This window comes from Manacus candei, unplaced genomic scaffold (assembly GCF_025592945.1).
Source record: "Manacus candei isolate 608988 ecotype Guabito, Panama unplaced genomic scaffold, ASM2559294v1 h1tg000025l, whole genome shotgun sequence".
NCBI classification, from domain to species: domain Eukaryota; kingdom Metazoa; phylum Chordata; class Aves; order Passeriformes; family Pipridae; genus Manacus; species Manacus candei.
The window spans coordinates 10124106-10138620 of record NW_026138073.1 but is presented as its reverse complement, the minus strand read 5'-3'; the positions used below and the strand labels follow the sequence as shown (position 1 = coordinate 10138620).

At 43.3% G+C, this 14515-nt stretch overlaps 1 protein-coding gene across 14 annotated transcripts in view; it reads left to right on the top strand.

The window, feature by feature from the left end:
* SLC6A6 (solute carrier family 6 member 6) overlaps positions 1 to 14515 on the top strand; it is a 57691-nt gene that overhangs the window by 14408 nt on the left and 28768 nt on the right. For 12 of the 14 annotated variants that reach the window (XM_051788545.1, XM_051788542.1, XM_051788538.1 and 9 more), the window contains 3 exons: positions 9565 to 9804; positions 10388 to 10522; positions 12388 to 12622. In XM_051788545.1, the coding sequence (XP_051644505.1) occupies positions 9576 to 9804; positions 10388 to 10522; positions 12388 to 12622 (599 nt within the window). In that variant the 5' untranslated portion in view covers positions 9565 to 9575. Of the gene's footprint in view, positions 1 to 6713; positions 8056 to 8122; positions 8396 to 9564; positions 9805 to 10387; positions 10523 to 12387; positions 12623 to 14515 lie in introns of those variants that run through there. The other 2 variants (XM_051788546.1, XM_051788537.1) reach the window with 2 other exon arrangements.

The following is a 14515-nucleotide window of genomic DNA, read 5'->3' as shown; positions in this document are numbered from 1 at the left end:
GGTATAAAGGTGGGACTGAAATACTTGTTTCTTGTATTGGAGTCAGCCTTTGCTCTTACAGAATTCCCTTTGGAGGCAGCAATTCCAGGGTGAATTCTGTGGGGCTTTTGTCCAAGTAGAGTGTGGGCTCAGGGCTTTGTTCATGCTTGGTGTGTGCTCTGCACTTTGCAGACTGTGGTATGCAGAAGTGGTTTGTATGTTAGTTTCCTTGGAAAAGTGAAGTATTTGTTCTGGCACTCTTTGGTTTTCATATCTCTTGACATAAAAACGAGCACAGCTCTTGGTCTGTGAAAGCTGATGTTGGAGGCCCTGGCAAAAGTGAACTGAAAATACACCTCTGGTTGGGAACCAGTGTGAGTCACATGATGTTTAAAAGCATATTGGTTTAGCGGTCAATGCCAGAGGTTTTACTTCCAACTCAGAACTTCAAAGCAGATGGGTAGTGATCAAAAATCTGTGATTTTGATCAAATAATGCCCATTGAGAGGCCTGTAGATCATAGCAGTATTCCTTCTCAAATGCCCTCCAGGAGCATGGTGAGTGGCTCTGGAAGGCCATGGAAGCTGAGAGGACAGAACTGCAGCTGGAGACTGAGCCAAGGCTGTTCTGGGATTAAACAAAACATGCCATTGTCCAGCCGTGCAAGCCAGCACCTGGCACCAGCTGCATGAAAGCAAATAAATATCATAGTGTCTACAGAGCTTCGCTTTTTTTGTGTGTGTGAAAGTCTACAGTTCACCAACCTGTTTTGCAAAGTTGGGCTCTCAGTGAGCTTGTTCACCAGTGTTGCCACTTCTTCTTTTAGCATATCCTCTGCAGAACCCCCCCCTGCGCTGTTCTGCGCTGCTGTATCAGTGGTTTTGATTTCATTTCCTGTGTGAAACTTCATATGCTGAAAGTTTCTGTTCCTTTTTTTTTTTTTTTTTACTTGAAGGAAAGAAAACAACAACAGTAAATTAAACCTCAGGGTGCTTAGGAAATCTCTGATGACTGAAGGCCTCTGAGCATCGGTGCCCTGGCCGAGCACCCCAGTCACCTGAGTACCCCTGGTTCAGCAGCAAGGGTTGTGTCTCCACATCTTAAAAGATTACAGCTCATTTCCGTCACTGAATCATATTTTTGCTGGTATTTACTGCCAGAGTGGAGGAGAAGTCAAGGCTAAAATGAAAAGTAGCTCACTCTTGCCATTAAGTTTTAGTGCTCCTGATCCAGCCCTCGGGGCTTTGTAACCGGCTCAGGTTTTATAGCCCTGTAATGGGACTAACGCTGTGGATCGCGTGCGTGTAATAGCTGTTTTCCTGGTACAGGTTGGCTGGCTGTTTTCCACCCACGGTGCCGTGTTGCACAACTCTTCCTTCCATTACTCTATTCTAGAAAAAAATAAAAATCAGGTGTTCTGCACATGGGGCATGGGAACAAAGAAGAAGAAAGGATTGTTCTCTTGCACCGATGGTGCAGGGATCTAGATTTGTAGGAATAAGTTACTGGGTGACATGTTTAAACAGCTGCCACAGGTGGGATAGAAGTCTGTCCTCAGTTATTAAGATGAATGGATAGAGGCAATAAAAACACAACTCCAGCTTTGTGTGGAGATGGTCTAGGCAGATACAGCAACAGCTGATCAAAGCCCTTACTAGCTATGGAAGACTCTACTTGTTTTTCCAAAAACATGTTATCCTGTACATATATCTGTTTTTTACTTAGAAAACATACCAAAAAAGTACAGTAATCTTCAATTACAAGAAAGCCCTGAACATTAGCATTGGTAAACTCAGTAAATTTAAGGCTGAATTTTGAATTAGCTGAAAAAAAAACCCCGTGCGAGGGTGAAATAATTTATTTCCCCAGAAAAAATTATTATGAAATAGTGAATTCACACATCTTATTGCACATTTGCTTTACTAAATGGCTACTTTATTGTTTCTCTTTCCTGCACTGAGGCACAGCTCGGTTATCGTAGCTTGCAGAGGTTGCTGTCTGACATTATCGTGTGTTGTAAATGCCTTGCAGAAGTGTCACACAGGATCAATACACCATTAATCACATGCAAAAAATTCAATAGGCGCAGTGCACACCACTGACTGGTCAAGTTCATAAGCTTTGTGAGCTTTAAGGTTTTTGCCTTTTTTATAGCAGGATGAAGGACGTCCCTTATTGATTTTGGTGTGGTTTATTTGTGGCAATAGAACTAATTTAATTGACACCAAGACTTGCTGGAGAATTGCAATCCACTCAAGAGCAGACCTTCAGAATTGAAAACGAAATATGACAGTGCTTGTTCCTTTGGTCAAAAGGTGTAACTTCAGGGTATAAGGTGGTTGAAGAATCAAGGATATGCACAGCTCGTTGAATCTTCTTCGACAATGCCCATCTTGCTTGGAAAGCCACACCACGTGGATATACTCTTGCATTTTGTTAAGGGCCCTGTCATAAGGACAAAGGCCTCAAGAGGTGGTGTCACCCAGTAAATTAATGTTTTTCCACTTCCACACCATGAGAGCTGGTGGAGCAGAGGGAGCAGGCAGGGACGGCAGTGGGGGGCTGGTGTTTCTTTCCAGCCTATTGACAGTCAGGAGGCTGTGAGCTGGCACACCCAGAGGCATTAAATTAGGTCAGCAGTTGGCTTCACGTGAATAAAACCAAGTTTTAACTGGTTGTTCTCCTCCACATAATTACCAATACAGTGTACAAAGGACGAGCAGTTTCCCTTTATTCTCTCTGCCTCTGCCAACCCTTGCTTTTATGCTCTCCTTCCCCGTGGTTGTCTTGCAAGAGTCGCCCCTGGACATTCTTCTTTGAGGAGGGGACAGAGCAGGAGGATCATGACTCTCCAGGGCAGGTCACTTGGTTTCTCACTAGGATACAGGAGATGCTGTGCCCACAAAGATTTCAGGAGGACAGTTGCAACCGGTGTGACTCAGTGTGCCAGTCCCCTACTTCACTGCCTCTCATGCTCTTCCTCACTGACCACTGTGGGGGCCAGGGCTGCCCTGAACCATCTCCCTGGGAATCAGGCTCAATCCCTGAGGCTGGGAAGCATTATTTTTGCTTCAGCCTCTGTTTAGGGACAGGGTCATGTTCCCTCTGAAATGCATTGGAGTTTGTGGGTATTAATTTTCCTCCTTTCCACTCCACACAACAGGAAAGGAGTTTTTAATTTCCTCCTGTTCTGGGTTTAGTTCTAACTGCTTTGTTCTTTGACATAAATAAGTAGAACAAAATGAGCATCTAGAGTATTACGTGACTGCAGATTTTCTGCTGCTGAAATCTGAGCAAAGATGCAGGATTTTATAACAGCTCAGTGCTGTGACATGGTGCCTGTTTGAAGAGAATGGAAACACCAGCAAGAAAAAAGCATGTAGGGAAAAAAGATATCTTTTGTCCAGACCACAACTGATGAAAAAGAAATTGCATTAAGCCCTGGGCTTTCCTTTCAGAGTAGACTCCAGCGTTATAAAGAAGTGCATTTTGCTCTTAGAAAATTTTCAATAGCAGATTTTCCAGTCAATCTTAGAAGACTAAAAAAAGCATCATAGTGAAAGAAAAGGAAATGATGAAGGAGTGAGAAGGAGAGATGAAGAAAGTTGAAGGGAAAACTGAGAAAGAAGAAAGCAAAAATGGATAGGTGTTTAAATAACCACCTATACCCAGGGAAATGTAATCAGAAAAAGAGGAGTCCATTAAAAACAGAACAGTGAGCTGTAATTCAGGGAAATTTTAGAGGCACTTTCAAGAAGAAGAGAGGCAGTGTGTGCAGTAAAGGGAGCCGTATTATTTTCAGAAAATGTAGGTATCTTGTTCAATGAAGCAGAACGAACTTGGATATGAGTTAAGGACAATAAGTGAAGTCAGGTGCTCTTTGGGTATTGGTGTGGCCTTGAGGGCGGCCAAACATAAAGGCTTTTTCTCCTGCAGAGCAGAAAGACTTGCACTAAAGCCGTAAGTTTGATCAAGGGGCTGTTTATTTTAATCATGTATCGATTGGCTTAACCACACTGCTCCGGGAGGGAGGGAGAGCTGTCAGCATCAAGAATTACAGCTTTCAAAGTTCCAAGTAATCCCAGGAAATGAGCCAAACATAATAAATGCAGTTTTATTTGGGACCTGATCCTACTACTGTTGAAATCAATAGCAGCTTTTCCATTGCTCTCAATGAGAGTGAAAGCTGTTTATTTGAAGAGCAGCTCTGATCCAGCAATCAGGGCAGCTAATTTTGAAATATTCATGAATATGAATGTAAAATAATAATAATTTGAAAAAGAACCAATCCATGGGTAGATTGGCAGATCTAGGAAAGTTCAGTTTTTAAAGGGAGGTTGACTTCACTTTGCAAGATACAAAACAAAAAATGACAGAAAAATAAGAGAGATGATAATATCTAAAGAGGCAGTGAACTTGAGCAGGGTTAGCAAAATTAATTATAATGTGGTAAACTGATGTCTCTCAAAAGTCATTGAGGCAGAAGAGTAGGAAAGAGCACGGAGAAGCTCAAGACATACAGTCTGCCCAGGCTGAACTCTAGTAGGGAAGGTTCCTTGCAAGCAAAAGTAGTGGTGGTACATATCACACTGCAAAAATAGTCCATACAGGACAGCCATAGGGACATTCCTCAGGCAGCATTCCCATCAAGGTCAGAGGTACTCTGGATATGTATTGTGCTTTTAGTTTTCTAACAGAAGAAGCTAGAAAAAAAAATGTTCAGTTAGCATGCTAGTCACCACTTCAGTATGTTGAATCTTTGGACAAAGTTTATATGAATTGACCAAAAGAGAAGTGTCTGCTTTGCTGTGGTTTCTGATGTTCAGATGCAAGATAGGGCATGCATTTTAGCATGCCTAAATATTTACACACATATATCTGTGTGTACAGGCACACTTTGATTTTCCCATTTCCATCAACATTTGGAAAACCACTGTTTGGAAGACTCAGTTTTTAAAGAGTATTAAATGAGGTAGCATCCATGATGGATTTATCCTCAAGGCTCTTCCTGGAAGGTTTTGACATGCGTTGGTCGCTTGTCTCCGGCTGTAAGAAGCTTGGAGCTGATCATTACTGTAATCCCCAAGCAGAAACTGATCACAGTGTATTTTCAGATGTGTAATCTGTGGGTTGTCTCTCAAAAAAAATCAGTGGTTCAGTAGTAATGTGAGTTGTGTCTGTTCTGACAACCAGCAGGTCCTGACCATGCTGGTGCCTTTCCCCACCTGCATCACTCACCGTCTGACCCCTCTGTCCAGTGCCTCCCCCTTCCCCTACCCCTCATTTTTTTGCATGTTATGAAGGATTACATTTCAATGCCAGTATTTTTCTAAAGGGTATGGGTTATTTGAGATGTAGGCTGTACGTGTGAAGATCTGATTTCTGCAGCCCAGGGGATGCCCCAAGCTGACTTGGCCGTGAAAGCTCTCCACTTATGGCTGGTCTTTTGGTATTTTCAGCTGTGCACCAAGGACTGGTCAGTCATAGGGGGTGGCAGAAGGGCTTGGGTTAGTGCAGGGTATTTCATCTAAGGAAATTTGAGCGAGGGACACTCGCAGATTCTGCTGTGGAAGGAGAGGCACCCTTGAGGTGCTCCTGGCGGCACAGGTGAGCAGATGCTTGAGAAGCACAGTGCACCCATGCAGACTCCCTTGTTGTGTTTTTTCCGTATTTTACCAGCATCAGTTTGACAATCGATAGCTCCATCCTCTGTTAGCGTGGGTTTGTACCAGTGTACGTGAGAGCAGAGTCTGGACCTGGCCCAGTCTGTATCCTTTCTCCCCTTGCTTTCAGATCAGGCTCTTGCAGTGTGATTGTGCTCAGCCTGGCACACTGTAAATAGCAGGCTTGACTGCTGCTTTCTGTTTATCCATATTAAGTTCATCAGATGAAGCCAGAGCTTCCTGGGGCCATCTGAAGCTTCCTGGAGGGGGTACTCTCACAGGCAGATGTGGCTCCTGGAAGGCAGACGTGTGTCTCTGGGAGGCAAACATATGCCTCAGACTTGCATCACTCCTTTTGGACTCTCTGGTTGTAAGAGCATTTTTTTACAATATATTTCCTTGGGGTAATCTGATGGACTTAGATCTCGGATACCATCCACACTAAGTGATACAGTAAAAATAACCTATTATTCTCTGGTTCTGACCTGGGCGGTGACAACATATTGTTTCAGCATCTCTGTCAGACTATTTCCTTCAAGAGCCATTTTAACCTCACCCAGTGGGACATAACTAAAGGAAATGAAACTCCAACCCCATTAAGGAAAAAGACAATGCCTTTCACTAAACAAACTTGATTTTCTTGGCTTTTCTTCACCAAGGAGAATCGCCTGTACCCCCCACCCTTGCAGCCTTTGTAGACAGTTCCTGTAATTGGGAATGGCTGGGTGGACACCAATGGTTGGCAGCAAAGGGGGATAAATCCGACATCCCTTGAACGTGACATGGGCTGGGACCGCAGTCCCAGGTGGCCGCTTAGCGACGGTCCCTGTGGTACTGGTGGACGGTACGTGCCTGCCAGCCACAGCTGCCGGCCCTCGAAACACAATTGGGATTTTAGCAAGTCTAAACACAGTAAACTGGGCTGTTACTAATTTTGTGCAGGCATTGGATATTGTGCTGTGCCCCGCTATTGAGAGCTGGTGACTTCCACCATAGTTGTGGTGGTCCATCTCCTGGCACCCGTAAGGTGAAACAGCCACCCCAGAAAGCAACTGTAACCGTGAGGGTTTGTGCTCTTGGGCTAAGGGAAAGATCATGATCCATCTTCACACTCCAGCTAAGGTAAACTAATTGCTCACTAATGAGGTTTTTCAAGCACAGCCATTAATTTGGGGTATCTTGAGACAAATTACAAATCCCTTTTTTAAAATGCAGTTCCACTCGGTTACTAAGAAGGAGTCTGGAAAGGCAGCATTTCACTCTGTGTGTGCAAGTAATTGGGACAAACCACAGGGCAATCACCTTGTCCCAGGGAGAGTCAGGGTTTACAGAATGCAATCGACTGGTCAGCCTTGCAGACTCTGGGTAGAACTAACACCTGGGTCAAAGTAAATCCGCAGGCAAGAGGATTAGAGCTGGCAGAAAAATAAAGAACTCTGTCACAAGATAAAAGTAGATTGCAAAAAATTGCAATCTTGAAGAGTTTTTAATCTTTGAGGTGGCTAATGCTGTAGGTCCCCTTAGGTTTTTTTGACATAAGGGGAGCCTGTGTTCCCAGTGTTCTCTTTCGGAGTATTTCCAGTATCAGTCCCCATGGGGAGCAGTTAAGCTCTTATTTCAAACCTAATCCCACAGAGATCTATGAATCTATATGTCTCTGTGCCCTGTTAAGCAGGTTTAGGGCTGTCCCAGCAGTTCACCAAGAAGTTGTGTGTAAAACAAGAGTATACACTAAACACTAGGTGAGACACTCTCTCTTTTACACACTTTCTTCTCCTGTTGATGAGTGTTTCAACAACCCCCATGAAGAACAGCTTCCATGAGATGGTCCGAATGCCCTCCATTCTTCAGCTCAGAATAGCCTGTTGCCTGATGGTTATGACATCCAAGATGAAAGATAGGGATTCAAATAGCAAAAGGAAGTGGAATTGTGCTTTCTCCATGCCTGGTAGCTGTTGCAGTGAGAGCAGGACATCAGCCACCTTGTAGGTACCTCTTTGAAGAAAAGCAGTTGCATACGCTTTTTTTTTCCTCCCTCAAGAGATGACTCCAGGGGATTATGCAGGGTAGTGCCTGTGTGGGGCTTGGAGTGAGATGCAGATGTCTTGGGGAGGTTAAGGCTGCTGTGAATTCCTCTCAGAGCCACCTTCATTACTCTCCATTCGTGATACTACAACTCAAGTTAGCTATTGTGAATTAAGTCCCAACTAAAGGCTGTTATAGAGCTGGCCCTACCATTTTTATTCAGTTACTGCACTACTTTATCTCATACCATGTCTCTAACAGTGACCAACAGGAGATATTTTAGAGGAATATGTGTCCTGCCCTCATCCCCCTGCAGTGGGTGGCGATGGTCCATCTCCCTGGGATTCACTTTCTCCTCCTGTGAGCTCTCTCTGCTGTTGACCACGAGGTATTGCAATGCTCGTGTCACCTCTGTGCACTCACCAGTGGCCTTGTTTAAAAACCAGTAGAAAGTCATAATGATTAACACTGTGGAGATTAAAGTCCCTTTATAGATCATGGCCTGATAGGCAATTTGCCTGCTTTGCAGAGGCCACCAATATGCCAGTGGGGCGAGTATCGAGCTGCCGTGGGATGTGACAGTGTAGCCTTCTGAAACTTTCCGTGGTGGATGGAAAGATTTACGAGCACCATGATGCATATCTATCTCAGAATCATGTCTGGATTAAAAACTTCCTGCAGAGCTAATGTCAACTCAAGCTTCAGGTCACTGCCACAAGATAAATCAGGTTAGAGATCAAAACCAGCACGCAGGTACGAGGGACCTTGCAGCTATCAAACAGGATAATCTGTAGCACAATTTTTTTATGACTGTACACTCCTAATGACATGTACAAGCAGGGAATGGTTGTGGTCTGGAATAAACTTGCTGGTTTGCCTGGTTCAGGTGAAAATTTCAGTATAAAACACTATGCAAAAGTAACTGGTCAGATCCAGATAATGTCACTTGAGTTATGTGGGGAATGAATTGGCCTCGTATGTCTGAGATCTGAGTTAACATAAAAGCTACAAGTTATTCCTAAATTGTTTTCATTAGAAAATCCTGCATAAAAAGGCACTTGTTAGAATAATTCTTTCTGTTATTTTGATCATAAATTACATATATAAATTATAAATCCAGCTATGATTTGGTATGACTCATGCCACTGACTTTTCAATTAACTAAGGAGTCATCATCCTTGGCAAACTATTCAGTTGCATAGGTGTGTGTAACACAATAATTGAATATAAAGGCTTGTTTTTGTCCCTTTATTGATGTCAAGGGAAAACAGTGCAGTTATGAAAGTGGAATAAACTGCAAAGATTCCTTCAGTTCCTGCAGGATTATTGGAACAAATGGCTTTCCATTCCAGTTTTTATGAATGTATAGTTTTCTGAAAGCTTTATAGTACTTCAGGGAATGGAAAGGCAGGCAATAAATGATACAGGACCGCTTGGGTTATTGGGAAATAGAAGAATGGGTTTTATCTGGAAAGGTGAGATTTACTGTTCTGCTTTATTTCATGTAAATGTTTGAGAAGGAATCAGATGCAGTGATTTGTACCTTACTTTGGTCATGGAAGTAGCATGAGACACTTGCTCAGTAATTCTTTGTACTGATGCTTCTGCAGTGGGCAGTGTTGGGACACCTTTTCCCTGCAGCAGCAAGTGGTGTCAAAGCTTTGCTGTCCTCTGCACTTCATTGGCAGCAAAGAGGTGACCCCAGAATTCAGGGGTGGTTTGTCTCTCCTGGTCAGTGAAGGCATCAGATGTATTTTCCTACATCAGCTTGATAAACAACACTGGTTTTTTTTGAATGAGTTTGTCTAAACAGTTCTCACAGTGTTAAGAGAGCTCTGCTGGAAAAGACTGTTTAATAAACACACCCCTCCTTTTTTTTTCTTCTTTTTCTGTGTAGAAAGCAGAAATATGGCAACAAAGGAAAAGCTTCAGTGCTTGAAAGATTTCCACAAGGACATCCTCAAACCTTCCCCTGGCAAGAGCCCGGGAACACGGCCTGAGGATGAGGCAGAAGGGAAACCGCCCCAGCGGGAGAAGTGGGCGAGCAAGATTGACTTTCTGCTGTCCGTGGCAGGTGGATTTATTGGTTTAGGCAATGTCTGGCGGTTTCCGTATCTCTGCTACAAAAATGGCGGAGGTGAGTATTTATTTTGGTCTCAGGAATCAATCTGTCTGCCTTGTGCTTGCTGTTTTTCTGTGCCTTCATCCAGTTTTTAGTAAGAATACTTGTACACCTGGTTTCTGCCTTCCTCACCGGTCTTCAGGAGAGATTGTTTTATTACTTGATAGTTTTTATTAAAACTTCATTAGGGAAAAACAACAGCAATTTAAAATGTTGTACTAATGAACCTTTTCTGCTGCAACTGAGTCTGAGTTTTAACCAAAAGATAGGCTATCAATATAGACCAGTAGGATTTCAGACCAGGGGATTTCAGAGTAAGAGCATTCTGAGCCACGTGAAACCGTTTGGTGCCTAACAATCTGCCATTGTTATTGCAGATTTTCACTTTAAAGAGGTAAGAAAATGCCCTTTCCAACAAATACCCATTCTTTTTGCAGAGAATATGAGCAAAAATACCCCAGAATAAAATTATTGTATAATGGTAATAAAGTATCAAGTATGTTTCTTTGTTTATATATGCCTGTTCCCACTTTTTAGATGACCTTCTGTAAGTTCACTCACTTCATCTCAACTTTGTGCTATTGTATTTTCTCAACAGGTGCATTTCTTATACCTTATTTCATTTTCCTGTTTGGGGGAGGTCTTCCTGTGTTTTTCCTGGAGGTGGTGCTAGGACAGTATACCTCTGAAGGTGGAATTACATGCTGGGAAAAGATCTGCCCTATTTTCACTGGTTAGTACATCTTATCGTGCTTTGCTGCTTAAAGAACCTATGTAGACCATATGTAACTACACCATTCCCCTCATGTCCATTAATTCAGTTATTTGCTCTTGTAATTTAGGGTATGATATTGGTTCCTGGAAAGGTAGAAGTCAGAGAGTCTGAAGGACAAAGTGAGATATTGATTTTGATGCTATCATGTTGTTAACTGGCAGAACTGCCGGTAAGCAAGAAAGAAATTGCATATTATGCCTTTTAAAGGCAATTGCACATTTTGTTTACAGGTGTCAGAGAAAGTGTTGCCTTGGAAAGCTGGATGGCATTAATGAAACCGTCTTTGAAATGTTATTTTGGTCTGGAAATCAAAATCCCCCTGCCATATGAAAGCTGATCATTGACATCATCCCTCTGCTACTGATGCAGCCAAAACCTGGACTGCATTTTTGGAAAAGGACTTTAGTCATAACTGAGCAGCTCCTGGCAAACAGGAGTGTTGTTACCAAAGGACCTTTGCCTGACTCACCACTCACGGGAGCAATACAGAGGCTACTCTGGAAGTAAACTAGAATGAAAAATGAAAGACAGATTAGAAGAATGAGCAAGGATGCCTATCTTATGTGTAGATTGCCCTTTGCAGTCGGACAGCACAGGCAGAATCCTTTGGAGTGACTACACTAAACATGTGGCACCGTTCAAATCCCGTTTGGAAAGAGTGGGCACTGGTGTATCTTTAGTTCTGCCACTGTTGCTGTTCCAGGCATCTCTCTCCCCTTATTTCACCCCAGGCAGAAGTGGAGGTTTTCTCTGGGGCTCACACTCCCACCTAGTAGTCAGAACACTGCTGAAGCTGATGTAATTGTGCTTCTTTAGCTTAATTTTATTCCTCCTCCTCCCACTGTTATGAAGCCTTTTTTTTTTTTTAAGAGGAGGGAATGTTCCTTATTTAAATAGCAATCTCCCAGGCATCCGTAAAGAGAAAGTGTAGCTAATGTGACTAGCTGTATATCCTGAAGGAAATGCAAATGTGCAGAATAAATAGCACTTGCTTTGCTTGTTTCCACCTGGCATAAAAATAATCTCTGGTGGTAAAGACTCCTGCTACCACAAGGTTTTAAACTGTAAACTAGGAGGCAGGTATCCCAAGTGCTGGAATAGCTGTCAGAGTGATGTGAAAAGGAACCTCATAGGTTCTTGTAAGAGACTGCTCTAAGTTTTTTAAGGAAATCCTTTTTTTTTTGCCTGTAAGTGGCGAACTTTGTAAGCAGAGATTGATCCAGTTAAGAGCCACAAATACAATGCTTCCCTTTACACAAGTGAAATTGGGGCAGAAACAATGGCTTTCCCATTGATTCCTTCAAAATTTTCCTTGTTAACTCATTCAAGGACTGTCTTTGTTTTTGGGGGGTTTTTTTGCACACAGACTGAGCCCAGCCAGTACATAACTGAGTAGTGCAGGGGCTGCCCAGCTGAGCTGCTGCCAAGGAAGCTGTTTGGGGGACAGTGTGACAAGAATAAGGTTGCCCACGTAGGCACCTAAGTGAGATGGCGTAAATCCCAGATGAGCAAAGCATGATGCCTTGAATTCCTTCTACTAGAACTTGAAATAGCTGGTTTAGTGTTACATTGGGTAGACATCCTGCAGACCTCCCTTCAATGTCAGCAAAACATGGCCAGAAACTCATCCTTGAGTAACAGAGATGGTGCTGGGTCAGTGCTTACGTGTGATTGAGTTGAGTTTCCATCAGGAGTATGGTAGAGCAGGATACAAGTCCGTGATGCAGTGGGAATAGCAGCAGCTCCACGAGATCACAAGGTGCCCTAGGAAGAAGCAGCTGTCCACGTCTGCATGTTTTTCTTTTCTCTCTCCTTCTCGCCAGGAATTGGTTATGCTTCCATAGTGATTGTGTCCCTTCTGAATGTGTACTACATTGTGATCCTGGCCTGGGGACTCTACTACCTGTTCCAGTCGTTCCAGAGCGTCCTGCCATGGGCCCACTGCCACCAGAAGTGGAACACGCCAACCTGCGTGGAAGACACTCTCAGGAAGAACAAAACACTTTGGATATCACTGAATGCCACTAACTTCACCTCTCCTGTCACAGAGTTCTGGGAGTAAGTACCCCCCTCTTTGTGGTGTCTTTGGCAAACTTTGGTGGCATGCCAGGGCCTGAGATTTTATGGAAGCCTAGTGGGGAGTGTTAGATAGGAAAATTGCTCTGGATTTAAGTCTGGGAGTGGTGGAGGGAGGTGTTAGATGTGTAACTGTCTTCATCCTAGAGCATACAGGGAGCCCTAAAAGCTCAGTGCAGCTTCTGGTTTGGAAGAAAACTTGTTTCCTTCTTGGCTGGGATTCTCTGAGTGCAGCAGGAGAACAGAAATAAGTCACTGCAGATGCCCTGATAGCAGAAGTTACTATGGAAACAGTGACAAATCATCACCTTTGTGGTTGCCTCTTCCCCAACTGTTAACATTTGCAGTACACTTTGTGAAACTATAACACTTCTCAGTCTGATAATACAGCAAGGCTTTGAGCTCAGTAATAAATCTGACAGAGGTGGCGAACGTTGTTTGTCCTGTACTGCAGGTTTCTCAAGTCATCTTCATTACATCATTTTTCTCTGCAGTCTCTGAGGAGACTGGTTTGCCAGATGCCTGAATTTCATCAGTCCTAAGCTTCTTATTCTCATTTCTCTTTTATTTTTCAAGTTTTAAATCATATTGCATAACGTGATCTCTGAACAGGCATGACCTCAAATGTCTATGTGTTTACATAAGTGTCAAAACATAGCAGCAGAGGAAGACACCTGTAGGGAAACTTAAATCCAAATGATCTACAAATACCTTAGCAATAATTTATTTTTTTTTTGGGGGGGGGCTTGCTCATATAGTTACTTAAGAGTAGAATTAGTTTCTGGCCCAGCTTGGCTTTTTCAGCATGTTTGAAGTCCAGTTTTGTCCCTGATCAACTTGTACCTACTTCTCTATTTTTAAAAATAAGCATTAGCCAAAGCCCCAGCAGGAATGGTGTTCATGCTGAAGATATTTGGCATGCGTTAGGTTTAGAAAAAATAGTCTTATGAACTGTGCTAAAATTTGTAACACAAGAGTCAAAATACAAAGGGCAGATTGGATCTTGGATCAGCAGTTTGTCAAAAGGCACTGGTGGCTGGTATGAGGGATGGGGTTCAGGCTGTAAGAGCAGTCATTTTTATTGTGAGAACTGTGTTTCCATGTTAAGGGACAGGTTTTTTCCCGGGTGACTTCCTCCCTTGTAAATATGGAGAAAGTCAGAAAATGTTTAGTAAATGGTACCTGTGGGTATTTTAGGGGAACTTGAGACAAGTTGCAGTAGAAGAGGAAGCAACTCTTACTCTGTTGGACACTCCCACAAGGTCTTTGGGGGACTGAAGACCTTGAATCCAAATGACTGGCTGGCTTGGTAGGATGTTCAAAGGTCTCCTCAAGGCCTCCAGGGGAAGCAGAGATCCACAGCATTGCTCCTGAAATAATTGCTCCCCCAGGAAGTCCAAAGCACTGCGTTCATCATCAGTTTTGTGCAGTAATTTTACCGACAGGTTCTCTTGCACCTGGGGGCAGCCACGAGCTTGGCAGCCTCCTGAAGTGGCCACAGGATTGTCCTGCTACTCTGAAAAGTTTCTTTTCATGGAATGCACAGATTTGCAGGCTGAGTTGTCTCCCTGGGGCCTCATGTTCACTTTGGGAGACTGAAGATACCATAGCAGAAAGGAATAGGGCTGGGAGTGGGAAAGGGGATTGTAAAAGAAAGAGTGAGGGCTCCAGAGGAACACCAGAACTCTCCATGGGTAACAACATGGCAGGTATGCAATGAAGGGTGTTATGGCAAGGCAGCCTCTCCATGGGCTGGGGAAACAATGTCCCCACAGGGGAGCATGTTAGAGGTGGAGCTTTTAGTTAACTTTCCTCTAAGAGAAAGTCTTGTTAGAAAGGTTGTTTTTGGAAAACTCCTCTGCAAACTGAACAAAA